This window comes from Pseudoliparis swirei, chromosome 6, assembly GCF_029220125.1.
Source record: "Pseudoliparis swirei isolate HS2019 ecotype Mariana Trench chromosome 6, NWPU_hadal_v1, whole genome shotgun sequence".
NCBI classification, from domain to species: Eukaryota; Metazoa; Chordata; class Actinopteri; order Perciformes; family Liparidae; genus Pseudoliparis; species Pseudoliparis swirei.
Genome location: NC_079393.1, coordinates 8,525,116 through 8,545,654, shown reverse-complemented (window position 1 = coordinate 8,545,654; position 20,539 = coordinate 8,525,116). Strand labels below are relative to the sequence as shown.

The following is a 20,539-nucleotide window of genomic DNA, read 5'->3' as shown; positions in this document are numbered from 1 at the left end:
CAATAATAAAAAAACTAAATGCTGATGCATAACAAGTTACCAGTAGTGCTTGATGAGGATTTTTTGATGAGTTTTTATATAAGAGACCAGCCTATTTAAAACGATACTTCCATCCGTGTGCATCATTTATAGAACACTGCCGGAGAACCTCAATATATTTGTGTGTGTGTGTGTGTGTGTGTGTAGAGAGGGAAAGGGATTGTTGTGAGGCGGGATTTCAGTGATGCAGTTATGTAACCGTAACCCAGGTAAGGCATAAACCCAGAGTAAAATTTGTCATGTGTTATATATCCGTCACGCCGGCCCGCATGGCCCACCTACTGCCCATCATGACGTCTGTACTCGTCTGTAGGCCGGCATGGGAACACGCTCCATGCAACGGGTTTGAGTACCTGGGCGAAATAAATAAAAAAACTAGGGCTGTGAAACGATTAACATTTTTAATCAGGTTAATCACAGGTTTCTGTGGATTAATCATGATTAATCACACATCTACACTTACAGGGCTCTCAAGACAGGCAAGAGCTCCGAGAAGAGTTGTTGACGGAGGGGGGGGGGGGGGGGGTGCAAGTGACTTTTTTTCGTCCCGAAAACGGAGACGGAGATCGGAGTCGTGTTTACGCGACACGTAGAGACAGAATGACATGCTGCTAGTTAGAGACGACCAACAACAGACGGATTGGAAGCTCATTCTGCGCATGCGTTAAATGCGTTAAAAAAACCCAACTAATTAATCCTGTAATTTAATTAACTGAGTTATTTTCACAGCACTAAAAAAAACTAGGGCTGTGAAACGAAAAAAAATTTTTATCAGGTTAATCACAGGTTTCTGTGGATTAATCATGATTAATCCCATATATACATTCAGGGTTTTTCCTGGGTCAAAATGGGTCTTCGGTGCTCCCAATTTTTTTTTTCGCGCACCGTCTGTTCGTTGAGTGAGTGATCAGCAGCTGGCCGCTCGGTCCATTCGCGCACCTCAGAGTTGCGTATTGATCAGACAAGAAGACACGCTTATCAACTCCAGTGTTTCCCCTACTATTATAACAGGGGGAATCTCCACCCGTCACCCTGTAATGTTCGTCTACCCCCCCCCGTCAACAATTCTCGGCTCGCGCGACAGAGCGATGCGAGCGCCGGCATCGAAGCTCTGCGGCGACCGCGATCGACATATTGAGCGTCCCTGCATTAAAACATAAAAGAGCCGAGAGTTTTTTTCAGCGTGAGAAATACGATGTGGCGGGGTGCGGAGTTTAGACGAATCGTGAGTCTCACGCTCAATGCGTGAGTCTCACGCTCAATGCGTGACACTTGAGAGCCCTGCATTGCTCACCAGTGCGCGCCAGCATCGGAGCTCTGCTGCGCGAGCCGAGAGAAGAGTTGTTGACGGGGGGGGGGTGCGATTGACTTTTTTTCGTCCCGATGTGCGCGCACACGCCGGCATCCGAGCTCTGCGGCGTGCGAGACGGAGATCGGAGTCGTGTTAACGCGACACGTAGAGACAGAATGACATGCTGCTGGAGAGACGACCAACAACAGACGGATTGGAAGCTCATTCTGCGCATGCGTTAAATGCGTTAAAAAAAAAAAACTAGTTAAACCTGTAATTTAATTAACTGAGTTAACGCGTTATTTTTCACAGCACTAAAAAAAACACTTTGAAATATTTGACTGTTTTTATTTTTTAAATTTCTTTAAGATGCCATTGGACAAATATATATCACCTCTTATAGCTGGAGTCTTCTACCCACTCATTCTGTTTGCAGAACTCCACTTGAAATAAATGTGTGGAAGACAGACATTGTTTTTTAAAGCTGACACATCGCCTGCATCATTTATAAATGGCCTAGACAACATTTCTCAGGGAATTGCACCACCTCCTCCCTCTAGCGCTTTTTAGCGTTTTTTTTTTTACCCCGCATTTGGCCCAATGTATCATCTACCCCTTCAGGATCTCACAGAAATGTTAATCCAGTTGTCGCGTATCACAGATTATTTTGCGATCCGTATATATTCAGTTGTGTTTTTCGCTCACGGGCCTCTTTAGAGACGTGCACAGTGCTGTTCTCTGTTCTCTTGATGATGAATAGCTTGTGACAGATTATGTGATTTAAGATTACAGTTGAGGTTCAAGGAACAGCCCGACGCTGTTGTGCCTTTCGAGGCGGTTTGTGATCTCTAACTGAGCGGGCCGCCGCAGCCAGTGACTGCTGGTCATTCAGAGGGAGACGAGCTGTCATTACACATCTGCATCACGTCTTAGGTCACATGGGGGGGTGAGCTGGTCGGTTTGAACGTGGTTTGTTTGTGTTTAGCCGTGGAGCAGGTTGACACACTTCTTCAGATTATAAAGACTTTGCTGTTCACTTTTTAGTGGAGGTGCAGTAGAAGCACTATCCGATTCTATCCTATTGGTAATCGTGTGAAAATGTTCTTTAAAACAAATCTGACTGCTTTTGGCCTCACACAAAATAAAGACGAGTAAGTCACAATTATTCGGCTTGATTTGACCGTAAAAGTGAGCTTGGAAGTCAACTAAAAAAAAATTCACTACTCACTCTTACAGACTTGAATACTACAAAATAGATATGGATTTTGTGAATGTTTTGGCTCTAGGTTGTCAGATGGCGAGCTGTTCCGTAGTCTAGTGGAAGTGACAGCGAAGGATGCCGGAACCTTCACTGACGACCGCCACGAGAACATCAAAATAAGAGCGCTACAGGTCAAATGATGTGCAGGTGGAAGATTTTAAATCCACTGTCGTCGAAAACATATCCAACCTACGAAATTTAAAGGACTAACTTTGCTTAGAGTATTACCAGTGGAGCCTGGCTCTGGCCAAGAGATTAATACTTAAATCAAAAGTCTAAAAAGGAGTTTTCTATATCAAGTTCTATAATTGATCAGCTCATGTGACAATGAGCTGATCAATGCAGGAATAAGAACAACCCGTCTCACTCGCTACCTGATCTGTACATCCTGCCCAATTGGTACTGCACATGTGCAAACTTGTATACACACCTGTGCTTGCTCACTTTTGTGCACCTTATTTCTTGTCCCTGATAATGCTACAATGTGAACGACAGACTTGTGTTGATGTTGGCAGAAGCAGAGCTATGGTGACAGTACAATGCGTAAAAGCTCTATTCAGTTCAAATTTGTATCGGGCAAAAGTCAATATTCACATTATCATAATGTCTTTAAAGGTCAATCTTGTACAATTTAATTTTCGGATAGTGAGTCCAGGTATCGGTAAGGAACATGTAAGAGTGCGCTTTGAGGATGGCTGTGTCCCCGTTTGATAGAGCCAAATGAAAGGGGTATTGATATTTCCCCAAAATATTCCTTTAAAAATAAACATTTGAACATTCAAATTGTGACTCATGAAATCTTACAATTTTAATCCTTTTTTTTTTTTTTTCACCAGTAATCTCTGTGGGGTCCTAAAAACTATTTATATATTCTTGTGTTGTCTTGTATTGAAGAAAAAAAGTATTTTACCAAAAAGTATTTATATATTCTTGTGTTGTCTTGTATTGAAAAAAAAGTATTTTACCATTTGCGTTTATCAATCGGTTTGTCAAACTAAGCCATCAGGACATTTATCAGAGACATGGTGTTATAACAGGTGTGTGATACATACAGCACCTGCAGTGCTGCAGCACCACGGCTTTACACAGTCGGCCTACTACTCTCACAGTAAATAACGATCTCACTGCAATCTCCATAATTGGAAGTGAAACTGCTTCTCATTTCTTTCTCCTGCTGCCTCAGTCCTTCGGTGAATATATTATGCGAATAAATCTCTCTCCAAGGCGTTGCAACTTCGAAAAAGGTAAATTGAAATGTTATGCTGAGTCATGTGGAGTGCCATCCTAACCGGATTAGACCCTCCTTTGCATCTTATTACGCACACTTACACTCAATCAAACGCCGACCGCTCATCTCTGCTTGGAGGAGTCATTTAGGGCTCCGGTATGGCGCGAGCGGCACGAGGGACGGTGACGGTAACGTGAGAGAAGCTGCGTCCGTTGACCACGGAGCGGTTAACGCCGTTGGATTCTCTGCTGAGCTCTGCGTTTGTGTCAATAAAGAGTGTGAGAGATGTCATTGGCTCTGCTTTGAGATGGCCTCTTGTCCCCTTTTGCCTGATCTCGTGTGTGTGTGTGTGTGTGTGTGTTGAGAGTGAATTAATGTCCGTCTATTCATACGGCTGTCGAGACAATTAGTCTTTCAATTTGTCATCAGGGATTTATTCAAGGATTATGATAATGAAAAATATTTCCGAGTTACAGCTTCTCTGTTTTATACCATTTGAATACGTTGTGGTTTAAGAGGAAGAAACGCGTATTTATAGACACCCCTATGGGCTTTAGGAAACTGATTTAGAGACTAAAGTGTCAATCGCGGTTAGTTTCTTACATTGGACCAAAATAAATAATTCATAAATAAATAGATGAAGCCCTGGCATACATGTCTACAAAGCCAAAGTTACCACGATGAAAGGTGGGAGCGAAGGTTATTCACTTTACAGGTCGGCTCTAAAGACCGGCCTAACGTCTGTATTGCGTTTACAGCGCATTGCCCTGTCCCCCGGGGGCCACAGACGTAACTAGCGCCGTTTACTTCTCATCTTGTGTGGTTCCATCCAAATCATTACAATGAGGTTAAATTACAAAGTACCAACAATATTCTCATGTTTCACCCCAAAAGTACGGTAGCACTATTTCATAAACAGCGGAGATACTTGTTCACTGTCACAAAGACGTTATTAATACGCTTTACTCAACGTCATGTGCTTGCAGTAAAGGATCAAACACAAAGGTGTTTGCAGAGCACACAGGGGAGGCGATAAGGACGAGAGCCAGCAAACAAGAGGCCGGCCGAAAGGAAATTGCTTATTTACCTGAGATGTATGACTCCTGGTGTGGAGGCGAGCCCTAAATAATGAAATGAGCTGCTCTAACCTCTTCCAGGACCGGGTTTCCCCGGTTCAGTGTCCCAGCGGCCGGCTCTCTGTGGCTCGAATCGACCCGCCGTCGTCTCCCCACGGAGGAGAGTTCTGTCGGCAATTTTTTTCCGCCTCTGAATTATTGTCCAGACGCTTTAGTCACCGAGGAGTTCAGCTCTGGGTGTGATGGATGGGGGATGCCGCAGTGGGCGCGTGCTAAGATGCACACGGGGCCCCGGCTCTCTGCACGCTGGGTTTGTGTTTGAGGGATCAGGATGTTCTTCAGGGTCCCCGAGGAGGGCAGGATTGTTGTTCTGATGCTTCAAATGAAGAAAAACAAACACACGGGACACGGAAGAGATGCACGCCGGAACTTAAAATAGATTAAATGAAAGTGCACACACTCAAAAAACAGCGGAGCTGCCCCCGCGGCTGTCATAGAAAAAGCAGTAATTGAGATTGAAAGATTGCGCCATCGATAGTTCAAGAATCAACACGGCTGTCGATGGCATCACTTCACTGTTTGTCCAGACACGAGCCGTGTTTTGGGTTTTTTCAAAGCCCAAAATTTACGGCTCTCATTGTTCATTCCGATCACATTTACCATGGGTATATTTCAACAAGTGATTTTACAGACTTGTTTTGAAAGGACTATAACGGGAGTCAATCTCACCAGCTATACAAATAGATAACAGGGCCATGTATTCATCCACCGGTGCTTTCTGGTTATGGTACAAGGTGCAGATAGTTGACAAAGGAAGACATTTGGTGTTAATCATGTTGCCCTGTATGAAAGCATCTGCACCCCTTTATTCAAATTACCCCTTGAATGTGTTACCCATCTGTTTGGGATTGAGCAAATGGGTACACACCAACTTTTTGTGTGTAGAGCTGAAATGATGAAGCCATTAATTGACAGACGAGAGAACATTCCTGTGCAAATATTTTGACAATCTGCTCATCGTTTTCATCGTTAAGCCACCAGAGAAATTGGCAAACATTCATCCTCTGATGCCAGCTTCTCAAATGTGAGGATTTGACACTTTCCTCTGCTCGATATCTTAAAAGATTGAATTACTCAGGTTTTTTGAAAGCCGGATTAAAACGTAGCAATATGTTAATGTGACCGTGGGTCTAAAATAAGGAACAATCTTGTTTCAATGATTATATTGACAAAAGCATCAGTCAAGAAAATAATCAGCAGAACAACGGTCGGTTATTCCCAACGGTTCGTTTTTTATTCATGTCTTTTGACAATATCTATCAATCAGACCTCAGATGATGCGGGAGCAGAGTTGTAGTTTAACACCCTTCTCTGCTCTTCCATTCGAGCAGTTACCCACCCATGACTTTAGAGTAGAGACTGTGTCTGTCCCACGGCCACTTCAATTAAATAAATTAAAAGTAAGCAGAAGAGGAGTCGTACACAATAACCTTATACAAGTTAACACCATTATTTCAGCAGTGCAACAAAATAGGTCTATTAAATGTGGTCTCCTAAATATTCGATCTCTGTCATCTAAAGCTGTGTTACTAAATAATTTAATATCAGATAATCACATTGATTTATGTTGCCTAACTGAAACCTGGCTGAGCCATGAAGAATATGTCTGCCTGAATGAATCGACTCCTCCAAGTCATATTAATACTCACATTCCTCGAGGCACCGGTCGAGGAGGTGGAGTAGCAGCCATCTTTGAATCGAGCCTATTAATTAATCCTCAACCAAAATTACACTACACCTCATTTGAAAGCCTTGTTCTTAGTCTTTCACATCCAACCTGGAAAACACTACAGCCAATTCGATTTGTGATTCTGTACCGGCCACCAGGTCCATATTCAGAGTTTATATCTGAATTCTCAGAATTTATATCAAGTTTGGTTCTTAAAACCGATAAAGTTATTATTGTTGGAGATTTTAATATCCATGTGGATGTTGATAATGATTGCCTTAGTGCTGCATTCATCTCCTTGTTGGACTCGATTGGCTTCTGTCAGAGGGTACAGAAACCCACTCACAGCTTTGGCCACACGCTTGATCTTGTTCTTACTTATGGCGTTGACATTGAGCCTTTGAGCGTCTTCCCACAGAATCCTCTTCTGTCAGACCACAACCTCATAACTTTTGAATTTATACTACCGGAGTGTACTCCGTTAGTCAAAAGTTTCTACACCAGATGTCTAACTGACAGTGCTGTAGCTAAATTTAAATGAGCGATTCCTTCTGTATTTGATTCGATACCACGTCTCAATATAACAGAGGACTCCTGGTCTAACTTTAGTCCGTCCCAGATTGATCATCTTGTTGACAGTGCCACAGGCTCCTTGAGAATGACACTGGACTCGATAGCCCCTCTGAAGAAGAAGACAGTGAGGAAGAGGAGGTTTGCTCACTGGTATAACCCTCAGACCCGCAAACTAAAGCAAACGTCACGAAAGCTTGAACGCATATGGCGTTCAACTAATCTCGAAGAATCCCGCTTAGTTTGGCGAGATAGTCTTAAAACATATAAGAAGGCCCTCCGTAATGCCAGAGCAGCCTATTACTCATCAGTAATAGAAAAAAATTAAAACAACCCCAGGTTTCTCTTCAGCACTGTAGCCAGGCTGACAGAGAGTCACAGCTCTGTGGAGCCGAGCATTCCTATAAACCTTAGTGGTAATGACTTTATGAACTTCTTTAATGAAAATATTTTAACTATTAGGGACAAGATTAATATTCTCTTGCCCATAACCAGTGCCAATCTGTCCTCAAGTGGAATGGCCTTGGAAACCGCTGTATGCCCTGGTGTATATTTGGAGGGCTTTTCTCCCATCAACCGTGACCAATTATCTTCAACGGTTTCTACTTCTAACCCGTCTACCTGTCTCTTGGACCCCATCCCGACGAGGCTGCTTAAAGACGTGTTGCCTTTAATTGGCGGCTCTCTATTAGATATTATCAATGTGTCTCTGCTAACAGGCCACGTACCACACTCCTTCAAGGTGGCTGTTATTAAACCTCTCCTGAAGAAGCCCACTCTGGATCCAGAGGTGTTGGCTAACTACAGACCGATCTCTAACCTCCCTTCCTCTCCAAGATCCTTGAGAAAGTGGTCGCAAATCAGTTGTGCGACTTTCTACATCATAATAGTTTATTTGAGAAATTTCAATCAGGATTTAGAAAACACCACAGCACTGAGACGGCACTGGTGAAAATTACAAATGACCTCTTAATGGCAGCAGATAAAGGACTCCTCTCTGTCCTGGTCTTGTTAGACCTTAGTGCTGCATTCGACACCATTGACCATGACATCCTGTTACAGAGACTGGAGCAGTCGATTGGCATTTCAGGCACGGCACTAATTTGGTTTAAATCCTATTTAACAGATCGATCTCAGTTTGTATTTGTAAACGATGACGCCTCGATAACCACCAACGTTAATCACGGAGTTCCACAAGGTTCCGTGCTTGGACCAATTTTATTTACCTTATACATGCTTCCTTTGGGCAATATTATCAGAAAACACTCCATAAACTTTCATTGTTATGCAGATGATACTCAACTATATCTATCGATAAAACCAGAGGAGAGCAACCAACTCTGTAAAATTCAAGCATGTCTTAAAGACATAAAACATGGATGACCTGCAACTTCTTGATGTTAAACTCAGACAAAACCGAAGTAATTTTAATCGGCCCTGAGCACCACAGAGATCAATTATCTGGTGATGTGGATTCTGTAGACGGCATTGCCCTGGCATCCAACACCACTGTAAAGAATCTTGGCGTTATCTTTGATCGGGACTTGTCCTTTAACTCCACGTAAAGCAAATCTCAAGGACTGCATTCTTTCATCTACGTAATATTTCAAAATCAGGCACATCTTGTCTCAAAAGATGCAGAAAATTGGTTCGTTACTTGAGACTGGATTACTGCAACTCCTTATTATCAGGCTGCTCTAATAAATCTCTTAGGTCCCTCAGTTGATCCAGAATGCTGCAGCTCGTGTTCTCACTAAAACTAAGAAAGAGATCACATCACTCCTGCACTAGCTGCTCTGCACTGGCTCCCAGTAAAATCAAGAATCACTTTTAAAATTCTTCTCTTAACCTACAAAGCCTTGATTGGTGATGCTCCATCATATCTTAAGGAGCTTGTAGTACCATATTGCCCCACTAGAGCTACGCTCACTAAATGCGGGACTACTTGTAGTTCCTAGAGTCTTAAAAAGTAGAATGGGAGCCAGAGCCTTTAGTTATCAAGCTCCTCTTTTATGGAACCAGCTTCCAATTTCAGTCCGGGAGGCAGACACAGTCACCTCGTTTAAGAGTAGACTTAAGACCTTCCTCTTTGACAGAGCTTATAGTTAGGGCTGAATCAGGTTTGCCCTGGTCCAGCCTGTGATATGCTGCTATAGGCTTATAGCTGCCGGGGGACGTTTAGGATGCACTGAGTACCTATCTCCTCTTTTCTCTCCTTAAGGATGAATGTTCATCTCTCAATCACACGTTACTAACTCTGCTTTCTCCCGGAGTCCTTTTGACTTCACGTCATGGGGTCATCGGACCCTATGAGACGGCATAGATCTATCTGCCTGATGGATCGTCTGGGTCGTGGAATTCCTGCTCATGACTACGCCACTGTCCTGTTGAGACTCCGCCCACTGTTGAGACTCCGCCCACTCCTCCTCCCCACCGCCATCTGCCTGATGGATCGTGGACGGTCTCCATCGTCATCGTGGAATATGCCTACTATGAACTATTAATACACTCTGTCATATTCATTGAATGTATTTTAACTAAATCTGTCCTTCTGTACACATAACTTCTATTGCATCTGTCCATCCTAGAGAGGGGATCCTCTCTGTGCTCTCTCCTCAGGTTTCTTCCTTTTTTCCCCTGAAGGGTTATTTGGGAGTTTTTCCTGGTCCGATGTGAGGTTTTGGGCAGGGATGTCTATGTGTACAGATTGTAAAGCACTCGAGACGACAAATTGTAATTTTAGAAATTATACTATACAAATAAATTGAATTGAATTGAATGTTCGTGTCATCAAGTCCAATACATTTGACAAATGTAATTAAATGGTTTTAAAATGCAAAAACATGCCATGATGAGGTTAAACCCAGATTGTATCTGACGAGTTTTTATTTTTTCCCCTTCTCTATGCCATGAGGTGTGTATCATTAACATCCGGCACGTGTCTAAAGGTTCGTTCGCATCAAAAGCGAAACTATTTTTCGCGTCGCCCAAAACGCGTGAGTTTACTCGCTCGACCGTGTTCTCACCACGAGCGTCGAGAGGCGGGGCTTATCTCCGCGTCTCGTCTCCGTAAAGACCGTTATCATCTCCTTCATCCACCAGAATAACTAACCACTAGTTCTGCTTTATATTTGTCGTGGACTTTCCACACTAACGCCCTCGTGTTTGGGTTCATGACATCACCCGTAGGCTCACTCCGCTCAGTCACTTTCACCGATGAAGTTACTGTTACGCCTGGAAGACTTCCGCTTCCAGCGCGACGAGAGCGGAACTCAAGAGCTGATTGGCCCGAGTTGCGAGATGACCGCCTCAAAGTTGAAATATTTCAACTCGGGGAGAAAATTGCGCCGCTGAAAACGCGCCGCTGTAAACGCGTCGGCCACATCGCGTCGCCCGGAAAAATATTTCGTCTATCGCAGCCACACGCGTCTGTAGGCTACGTTGACTTTTCATAAAAAATAGTTTTTTGAAAAAATAGTTTCGCTTTTGGTGTGAACGCACCTTAACAGTAGTGAAGCCAAAGTAACGAGCCAACATGGCCAAGGCACTCGGTCAACCCATCGCCCCGACCCGCCTGCTGGCTCTGCAGCACAGCCTCCTGTATCCGTCTCGTTTCCAGGCCAGCAGCTTCCTCTGGAACCGCTCGCTCGCCACGATGTAGAGCAGCGGGTCCAGGCAGCTGCTGACGCTGCACACGGCCTCAAAGAGCTCAAAGGAGGCGTGGAGAACGCCGGCGTTGGACGGAGTGACCCGGTCGTCGATCCTCATGAACGCCACGGTGACGATCATGACGTGGTACGGCACGAAGGACACGGCGAAAACGAGCACGGCGGCGGCGATGAGCCGCAGGGGCTTCCCCTCGAGAAGCACCTCTGGGATTCAAGCACAGGAGTCAGATTTGCTGATGTATTATTATTATCGTTAATAACTCAACATCTTAGTAAAAGAGTAGTCCAGCATTGTGCTCCCAAATAATTGAGAGACAAATGACTTTTATGCAGGAGAATGGACATCAGAGAGGTTCAATTATTGTTTACGTTTTTATTCTATCACAATATAACCTCAAGTTAATAAAGTGTGTTTATTTTGTAGTTGTTATGTGCAGACAATTTACATTTTTAAAACATTGGCATCAGGAAATGTCTTTTTGTCAAATGGGGTTCTGCATAATTAGAATTCTTATTTGGTGACGTAGTGTTCAAAATGAATGCAGCAGGAAATGAGATGTCTTGACTTTTAGTTCCTAGTATAATAATATAGCTTAAACTCTCAAATAACTTCTTCTTAGTTTTGATACCTACTTCTTTCAGACGTTGTGTTTCCATAGACTGCAGAGTCATCTTTGTGTCTCGGACATGTTCAAAATATACACACCAGAAATCCAGTCAAACAAGAGTGGCAAAGTGTTGCAATCTTTTGATGTTGTTACCTTCGCATTGAAAATGCCGGAAGGTTATGTTTTGATCGCCGTGTATTTATTTATTTATTTATTTATTTGTATGCGTGTTATTCGCAAAACTCAAAAAGTATTGAACCGAATCGCATGAAATTTGGTGGGATGATTGTTTATTATCCGGGGACCAGTTGATTAGATTTTGGGATAGATCGGGTCAAAGGTCATGAACAGGTCAAAATCTTTCGCAGAACTCAAAAAGTATTGAACCGAATCGCATGAAATTTGGTGGGATGATTGTTTATTATCCGGGGACCAGTTGATTAGATTTTGGGATCGATCGGGTCAAAGGTCAAGGTCAAAGGTCATGAACAGGTCAAATCTTCTTGAATCACATGGAATTTGGTGGGATGATTGTTTATTATCCGGGGACCATTTGATTAGATTTTGGGATCAATCGGGTCAAAGGTCAAGGTCATGGAAAGGTCAAAATCTTTTTTTTACCATAGCACGATACATTTTTGTCCAATTGGCATGCAACTAATGCCAAAATGTTCATAATTCAATGCCCAATCTTGTGATATGCGAAGGTATGCGCTCTACCGAGTGCCCGTTCCAGTTTAATGTGTGATTGTGTGCTCTCTACGTTCTTATTTGCTTTTATCGTTTGTTTTTATTGTAAATTTAGTTATTTTTACTGCATAGCTTGCATGCTTTTAGGATTTTTAATTATGTGTTGTAAAGCGTCTTTAAGTATTCTGAAAAACGCGATAGAAATTTTATGTATTATTATTTATTATTATTATTTTTATATTTTTAACTGAAATAGCGGTGTGTGTTATCGAGTGTGCCGGTAAGCCTCTGCTCTCAGAGTAAGATGTGCTCGCCCTCTCTCTCTCCAAGGGCCATTTTTTATTTACGGAAGCGCTCGCTGTGCTCAGAGCTCCACCAGCCCGAGCTCGCCTGTCTACTGCTGCTCTAAAGCCCATGTCACAGATCATAAATCCATCCAACTTTCTGCAGAAAAGGCAAACGTTTGATGTCCTGTTGTGTTGAGATTGAAGGACTTTTTGTTCTCGTCATACAGCTAAACAGCAAGTATTCATTTTCCCAAGTGCAATGGTATTGTTGACAGTATATTCACGTTATCTGGAAAGTTCTAGACTATTGTTATCGAATGGTTACCTCCGTGCGCCGCGTCAGACGTGTTGAGCAGCGATATCATGATGAAGGGAGACGGTGATCACATCTCAGGTCGCCTTCCCGCCTCCTCCGCCAGCTGTGTGCTGCTCATCTGACAGGAGCTGCTGCTGCTGCTGCACTCCCCTACCTGCGTGTGTGTGTGTGTGTGTGTGTGTGTGTGTGTTACAGGAAGTCACTGTTTAAACATGTAAGATACATTCAGTAATTGCCCGTTGGTTGATGATGGTTTATGGGTAACCATAAGGTTGGCGGTTTGAATCCCTTGATTGACGGAGACGATGGGAAATCCTAAAATATATATAACGCACTGAAGAATAACTGTGAATTTGAACATGCACTCAGTTGCCGGTGTTTTAGGTCCACCGAACACTAATGCAGCAGTGAAGTGGTGTTTCTGTTATTTAGCCAACCCTCGTTGATATAAATAGGTGGGACACATTAATAGAAACACCTGTCAATATAGTGAAAAAGAGTTCAACATTATAACTTTCATGAAAGTATGATTTATTGCAGGACTTTTTTACTAGACTGCATTAGTAAATGATATGTGTATCTAATAAACTTGCAAGTATAAAAGGGTATATAAGGCACTGAAGCACCAGCTTCTTAATTTAAATAGTTGTGTCACTGGGTTTGTTAGCTGCTGATTTTAAATAAGTGTAATCTTGTTAAATATTGAGTAAAGTTATCTTATCGTATCTCGGCAGCTGCTCAGCCTAAAGTAAAGAGTGGACTGATATCTAGAGACTCTTCTGCCACTGCAATGTAAACGGAACAAACGGCGTGCAATCTGACAGTGTGACCTCATTGTCTTTTGCTTTTTCTGTTAATGGTTATTTTGAAGGTATTGTGAAAATGATTTGGACTCAAATGGCAGCATTGTGCTCAGTGTGTTCATTAGTTTAATTTAATATTTTTATATTTAATTTAATTTTACACTGCAGTCATTAGTATTGTATTGTGTATGCATATATGTTTTATATATATTATTTTATATTTTACTTTGTATACTTTGCACAGTCATTGTATTATATTTGTTTGTGTGTGTATATATATATACATATATGTTTCATTTTATATACATATATACACTTCATTTTATATTTTACTTGTATACATCTATATCTTTCATCCCTGTTTTTTATATTTTATTCTCGTGTGTTTAGTTTTTTGGTGCTGCTACTGTGACGACAAATTTCCCCTTGGGGATTAATAAAGTATATATCTATCTATCTAACAGAAATTGAGGCTATAAAGTAGGCCACATGTATACATCTATGGAAATAATTTTCCAACACTGCATTTGTTTTTCTACGAATGTGAATCATTTCGAGAACTCAGACCCAGATGAGGCGTTCAGGTGACACGAGAGGCGCCGACCTCCAATGGTCCAATGCTTCTCCGCCCAACGTCTACGCTCGTACTGCGCATCGCCACTAGATGGAGACACGGCCGCATGTTTGACTTTCATTCAGAAGTGGCGATGAGCTCATCCCGAACGGAACGCTATAAATAGCTTTAGGGAACGATTCTGTAAATACGTATTCAGACTGTAAATGCGTTCTCACGAGTAATACAGCAGCCTGGTCCATGTGAGTGGGGGGATTACAGTGTGGGGGAGTGAAAGTAAGAAAGAGATACAACATATGTCCACTCGTTTTGTGTGTGCCAGAGTTTGGTTGTGGCTTCCTTGTCAAAGTGTGTTGTTGTTGTTGTTGTCGTCATCGTCGTCCCCTGCCGGGCTGAGCCTCGCGGCAGCCAGTGCTCGTGAATCACACCTCCTCTACTGCCGCGAGGTGCAGTGACTCAAACGTCTTGGCTGAACAGTCTTGAATCACCCCCCCTAGCTGAATCCTGCCCATACAGGCGGTGAGCGGGCGGCCGTGCCACTTTAAAAGTCAGATCTGCCGATCTCCTACATCGAAGCCGGGGGTCATTGGCACTTGAGGCAATTAAGTTTACCCATGCAAGTCAATTCAATTATGCATCTGTGATGAGCCCTGAAATACCACCGAGCAAGACGTATGGTGTGGCCTCACACCGAGAGCCACCTTGCTTTGGCTAAAACACCCTCGAAATGTATGGTTAACTCTTGTTATTAAGAGAGTATTCAACTTAATATTCTCTTCTGTAAGGCTTCACAATCAGTAAGCAACCAAAGTTAAAACTGCAGACGTAGCTGTCGTTCACTAGGATGTTTGGCTTCGTCTGGGTAATATATTTAAAGCGACAACAGGAGGTCCATTCATTAAATCTCCTCATCGCCATGGGAATATCAACATCTTTGCTTGTATGTGAGCAGTGAGGAAAAGAAGAAGAAAAACCTGAGTGAGCACGTTGAGATTGAACAGCATGTAAAACTATTGGAGAGTGAACCAGCCAGGCTGGTGTGTGTGTGTGTACGTGTGTGTACGTGTGTGTGTGAACACATTGAGTTCTCAGAGGAGCTGTAACTCAAAGGGATGCTGACTGAGCTGGAGGAGAGAAAAACAAAGACTTGTTCCTGGGAAGATGGCACCGGGTCGCAGCTGAAGGAGCCTCAAAGTGTGTGTGTGTGTGTGTGTGTGGATAGTTCAGATAATATCAAAAGTCAAGCTTTAGCCCCAGCATGTCCTTTAATAGTCAGTGGCTATCTGCCAATAATGAGTAGATATTATATTTATCTCAATGTTGATTCCAAATGTATTCAGCTCATTTAGACAGCAGGTGTGTGGCCTCTAAATGTGGCCCTTATCTTATTCTAAGGTGCTCTTTGATCCACATAAAGGCCCTATAGAATTTATACGCCTTAATTATTACATTACATTACATGTCATTTAGCAGACGCTTTTATCCAAAGCGACTTCCAATAAGTGCATCAACCAAGAGTACAAACTAAGAACAATAAGAATACAGAAAGTAACATTTCCTCAACATAGTCGAACTACAAAAGTACCATAATAAGAGCCATTTAAGTGCCACTGAAGTGCTAATCTGTGTTTTAATCCAGATATAGTCAGAAAAGATTATTAATACGGGTGAAAGTTTCACTGTGAGAATGACACCTGAAATTAAATGGTCTCACACGGCTACAGAGAGAACGTATCACTCTACGTGTTGAGTTTTCGATTTGAAAAACAAATGGTAAAGAGGACGTAACCGTCGAAAATCAGGGGTTGACACCAAAAAAATGGAACAATTGGGCATATCTCCGCCTCTGTAGCTTAAATGTGGACCTTTTAATAAAATAAAAAGAGTAGAAAAGTCTGGTTGATTGTATCCATTGTATTTGCAAATCCTATTTGACCCCGGCGTGAGTGGTGGTGGTGGTAACAAACACCCGAAAGTGGATCGCTTCTGTTCCACGTCGCCGTGCTGGAGGTAGATCAAGGACTATTGCACGAGGCGATTACATTATGCACCCCTAATTGCATTCACGCATGCTATTACTCAGATCCCTCAATAATTTAAAATTTATTATGCAACGCTTTTTCATAACGCCACCCTGACCAGAAAAACACGTGCCCGAATTAACGATATAAAGTGGCTTTTGTTTGCCATAAGGGGGCAACCAAAATACAGATTAGTCCGTCGTTATATTCATAGCTCGCCGCGGAGGAGCAATAAGCACCAACTGCTGTCTTTTTAAGGTGCAACAACAAGCCAAAGGTCCATTTGTTGTCTTCGCGGCGCCAGCGGCAGCAGAGCGAGCCGCTGTGAGGACGCTTCCTGTGCGGACGGCGCGCACATCCGAATCAATCTCACGCTCCGCCGGAGAGATGCATCTCAATAATTTGATTGCAAGCCAGGCTTGTATTAACCAAACGACAACAAAAAACACCACAGGTCACGATTGTTGGGATAATTCCTCTAATCGTGCGATGACTCGCATCGCGAGTAACGAAGGCGAGCGGCGATCCGCCGACGTCACGGACTCGTGAAGCGATGCGCACGTGTAATATTCTGTCGGGCGGCGACAGTTGAAATTGGTCCGAACAAGACGACCACTCGGGAAGGCCGACGCCTCAAAGTGGTCTTTCGTCTTAATTTCGGGGCTTAAAGGCCACGCGTCTGACGCGGGAGGACGTTTATTGATCCGCGTGACAAATTTTTCTTGCTTTCATCTTCATCGGCGTGGCCGTCCATGTTCGCCAGGTGTTGACATGCTGTATGATCTCACCCCCCCGCCCCCACACCCCCACTGACGGCCGTGTCCTTGTCATGCCTCCTTTTTCTTTTCTTTAGGTCGATACCTGCGCCTGAAAATGTTCCGCGAGGATCATGGCTCCTGGATGACCATGTTCTTCAGCGCCATCCTCTTCCTCTTCATCTTCTCACACATCTACAACCTTTTCCTGCTGATGGCTGGGAGCATGGAGTAAGCCATTGAATCTCTCTCTCGCTCTCTCTCTCTCTGCCCCTTTTCCCTCATCCTCTGCTTCCCATTTGTAAGAGCCACTGTACGCCCCCCCCCCCCCCCCCTTCGGCGGGCGTGATTGATCTAAACGTCTCGCCTGAACAGGGAGTCAATGGCAGTATGATTAATCAGCCCAGACTTTAAATCACAGGTAGGCGCAGGCAAGAGGAGGGTGGTTAATCCTGAAAGATCACCTTCAGCATCCACACTTATTCTCCCATGATCTTCTTCACATATCTTTGACCCAAAAAAAAGTAAGGATTTTTTTTTTTTTACCATGTCTCTCTCACCTTTAATCCCTTGGTTTTTGCTCCCGTTGCCCCGGCCTACCTGCTGAGGAGCCACTGCGCACTGCGGAGCATGAAACACACACACACACACACACACACACACACACACACACACACACACACAGACATCAAGCCAGTGACAGGAATCCATTTATGCGTTTGCAATGTGTCCGTGTAGAGGAAGGAAAACATGCCCTTGAAGCCAGCCCGACACCGGGTTGCCACGAGGTGATTTACCATTTTCGTGTGTTAAAAAAAAAAAATTTAAATAAAAAATTGTGTGGCAGGTGTCTGTTCAGGTACAAGCTGTCAAGAGGGAGGCTGTCATGGGATCTGTCCATACACTGCTGCTTCCACTATCCATACGGTGCAGGCAGATGAAGGCTATTAACTCGGAGGCAAGTTGTGGTGTTTTTCTCTGGCCAGAGGGAAGCCTTTGTGTAATTAGGCCCATCTGTCACTCCGGCCCGGCGCGGTGACACCGCGGCATCCATCTTGTCCCTCCCTTCTTTCTAGTCGGCCCGAGAAAAAAAAGGAAGCGAGCGGCCGAGCACGAGAGGTGCAGCTCCGCCGGGACGAGGAGCGCCGCTTGCTCAGGGGAAAAAAAAAAAAGTTCCATTTGCAGTCGCTCACCGAGTGCATCCGTCACTAGGAGGGTTCCTTTCTCCTGCCTCTCCTTTCCTTGGGCCCATTTCGAGTCTGCCCTCTTGATTTCCTTCCCCCGATATGGCATTCGGCTAATACTTCCGGAAAAAATAATGAGTCACTGCGGCATTTTGAGAGATGAAGATGAATAATTCACAACGCCATATATAATGCATACCCATCTGACATGTGCAAGTCACTCTGCTCATATTAGCCGCATCGCTCGTCCAGATGTTCCAAAGCAGCGACCATAGCAGCCGATTAGACAGTTAAACGGGCCCACGCGACTCTCACGCTCACCCAGGACCACTCGCTCGGGATCTGCTCGGGAGCGAGCCGCCCCCCCGATGCAAGGCGCTCCCCGCGAAGACAGATGGTGCTGTTGTAAAGCGAGTGAGCCCGCCGCTGCCAGGACACCTGGTCGTCATCTCCCCTCCCATCCCCATCCCGCTTTTCCCGCTTGTTTTCTTTTTCCGCTCCGGCGGCGAGTCCACCGAGGACCCCGGGCCCTGCCGACACGCATTAAGTGTTCACGTGTCTGTTCACGACCGACATGCAAGAGCAATGTTCACACTCGGCCGGGATGCCCGGTCTCCCCCGGCTGCCTTGGCATGGAGGCAGCAGAGTGAGCGATGGGGTGGGGGGGGGGGGCTGGAGGAAGCGGTCCAGCCCCGATGACGCAGTGAAACTTCAGTCTTTTGATCCGCGTCCAAACCCCATTTGCATCGCCCCCCCCTACACCGATCCCTCGCTCCACAGCGGAGGATGGTGTCGTTTTCTCTTTCGCCACGGCAACAAAGGAAAAGTACAATATCCCTTTGTGACTGCAGCCCCCCCCCCCCCTCTCTGTGGGAGTGAATGGTGTTTCTCCTTTTTTTTATTTGTATACCAAGAGAACGAGCCGCCGTGAGCTATTCTCACTGCCAAGGGGACTGAAAGGGTATTCTGGCATCGCTGGCTTTGACTTCTAGCCGTGATGGTGCACTGCAGGGGGATGCTCTTCTGGTGACTAGACAGGGCGTCCCACACACAACTACACACACACACATCCATGCGCGCACACACACACCAACCACATATTGTTCACGTCTCGCACCTTGCTGGGTTAGCTGGGACGTGTTTGTGTATAATGAGAGTGTGTGTGTGTGTGTGGTGGGTGGGGAGGCAGAGATGGGGGGGGGGGGTGTTAGCATCTGTCTCCCTGCCTCCTCCCTGACCTGATGCCGGATGCCGCCCGGTGCCCTTTGCTCATTAATGTGCTTTTTCAAATTCCTTGCTGCGTTTCTCAACGTCTCGAGCTCGATCTAATTAAAACCTGCGCCAGCAGGACTGCGCACACTCTCTGATCAGGGGCTGTGTACCTTTTTTGCGGATGACGTGTATTTATTCATGCGAAATGGATTCATCAGAGCTGTTGTCGCTCAGATTTCCCAGACATGTCCAACAGTGCCAATATTTAAACGGCCTGGTCGAGGTCAACAGCTATCAAACCTGTTGGCTCATCCCAGAGCCTGGAAACAAAGCCTGCTCGTCGAGGCGCCCTGGGAGCCGTAAGCCTCACTTGTTACCAAACCCTCACATCTGGGCTATTTGCATTTTAATGTAACTGTCAGATTAGGAGAGGGGGGGCCCCGTCTGTGTGAAACCAGGCGAGTGCGACCGCCCCGGAGAGTCTTGACGGACTCCATGAATGTTTTGGTCGCGCCGCACGATCCCATCCCGCCATCTTACGGCGCCATTACCAGCCGAAAATCAGCCCCTAATTATGTGGTGTTATTTAATTAAGGCCGCCCAATGCTGCGGTGTACGCATTAATCACGACTAATTTAGAGAAAGGGGGTGGTAAAGCGCGTGAAGGTGGAGGGAGGGAGGGAGGGAGGGGATTTTGGTGGGATCTGATAGGGAGCCGGAGTGGGCCAGTGAGGCTGTAAAATGACTGTTTGTTACCCAGTGAAGAGAATGTCAGGGGAGGGGGAGACCGAGGGGTGAGCTGAGCGAGGGGTGGAGGGAGAGCTGCTCTCTGCATGCGGATATCTTTGAGGAGGAGCAGGGACTGATGGATGTGGCATTTGACGACAGTGATACCCCTAAGTGGGATTAGACCCCGTCGTATGAGGGCAATCGTTGACTTTGTTGACCGTGATCCTTTGTGCCGAGCGCACGCTCGTCCCCCTCGCCCGCCTGTTTGCTCGTCCGGCACTAAGCCGGGGTAATACCGCGAACAAGTAGATTTGGAAAAGGCGGAGTGAATGGCACGTCGTGGTATGTCGACGCCTCCTGTTGCACGCCATCACGCATGGGACTTGTTACTGCCAGCTTCTTTTTTTTCCCCCCCTCCAACAATGGGTTTTATGATGTGGCTTTTACTCCACGCCCCAAATGGACGCCGAACAAGCAGACTCTGTCGGTTTTAGATAT

General features: G+C 44.9%; 1 protein-coding gene across 3 annotated transcripts in view; it reads left to right on the top strand.

Annotated features, from left to right (window-relative positions):
• Positions 1–20,539, top strand: part of tmem117 (transmembrane protein 117) — a 50,686-nt gene that overhangs the window by 10,527 nt on the left and 19,620 nt on the right. For all 3 annotated transcript variants that reach the window (XM_056416987.1, XM_056416988.1, XM_056416989.1), the window contains one exon: positions 17,015–17,147. In XM_056416987.1, the coding sequence (XP_056272962.1) occupies positions 17,015–17,147 (133 nt within the window). The remainder of the gene's footprint in view (positions 1–17,014; positions 17,148–20,539) is intronic.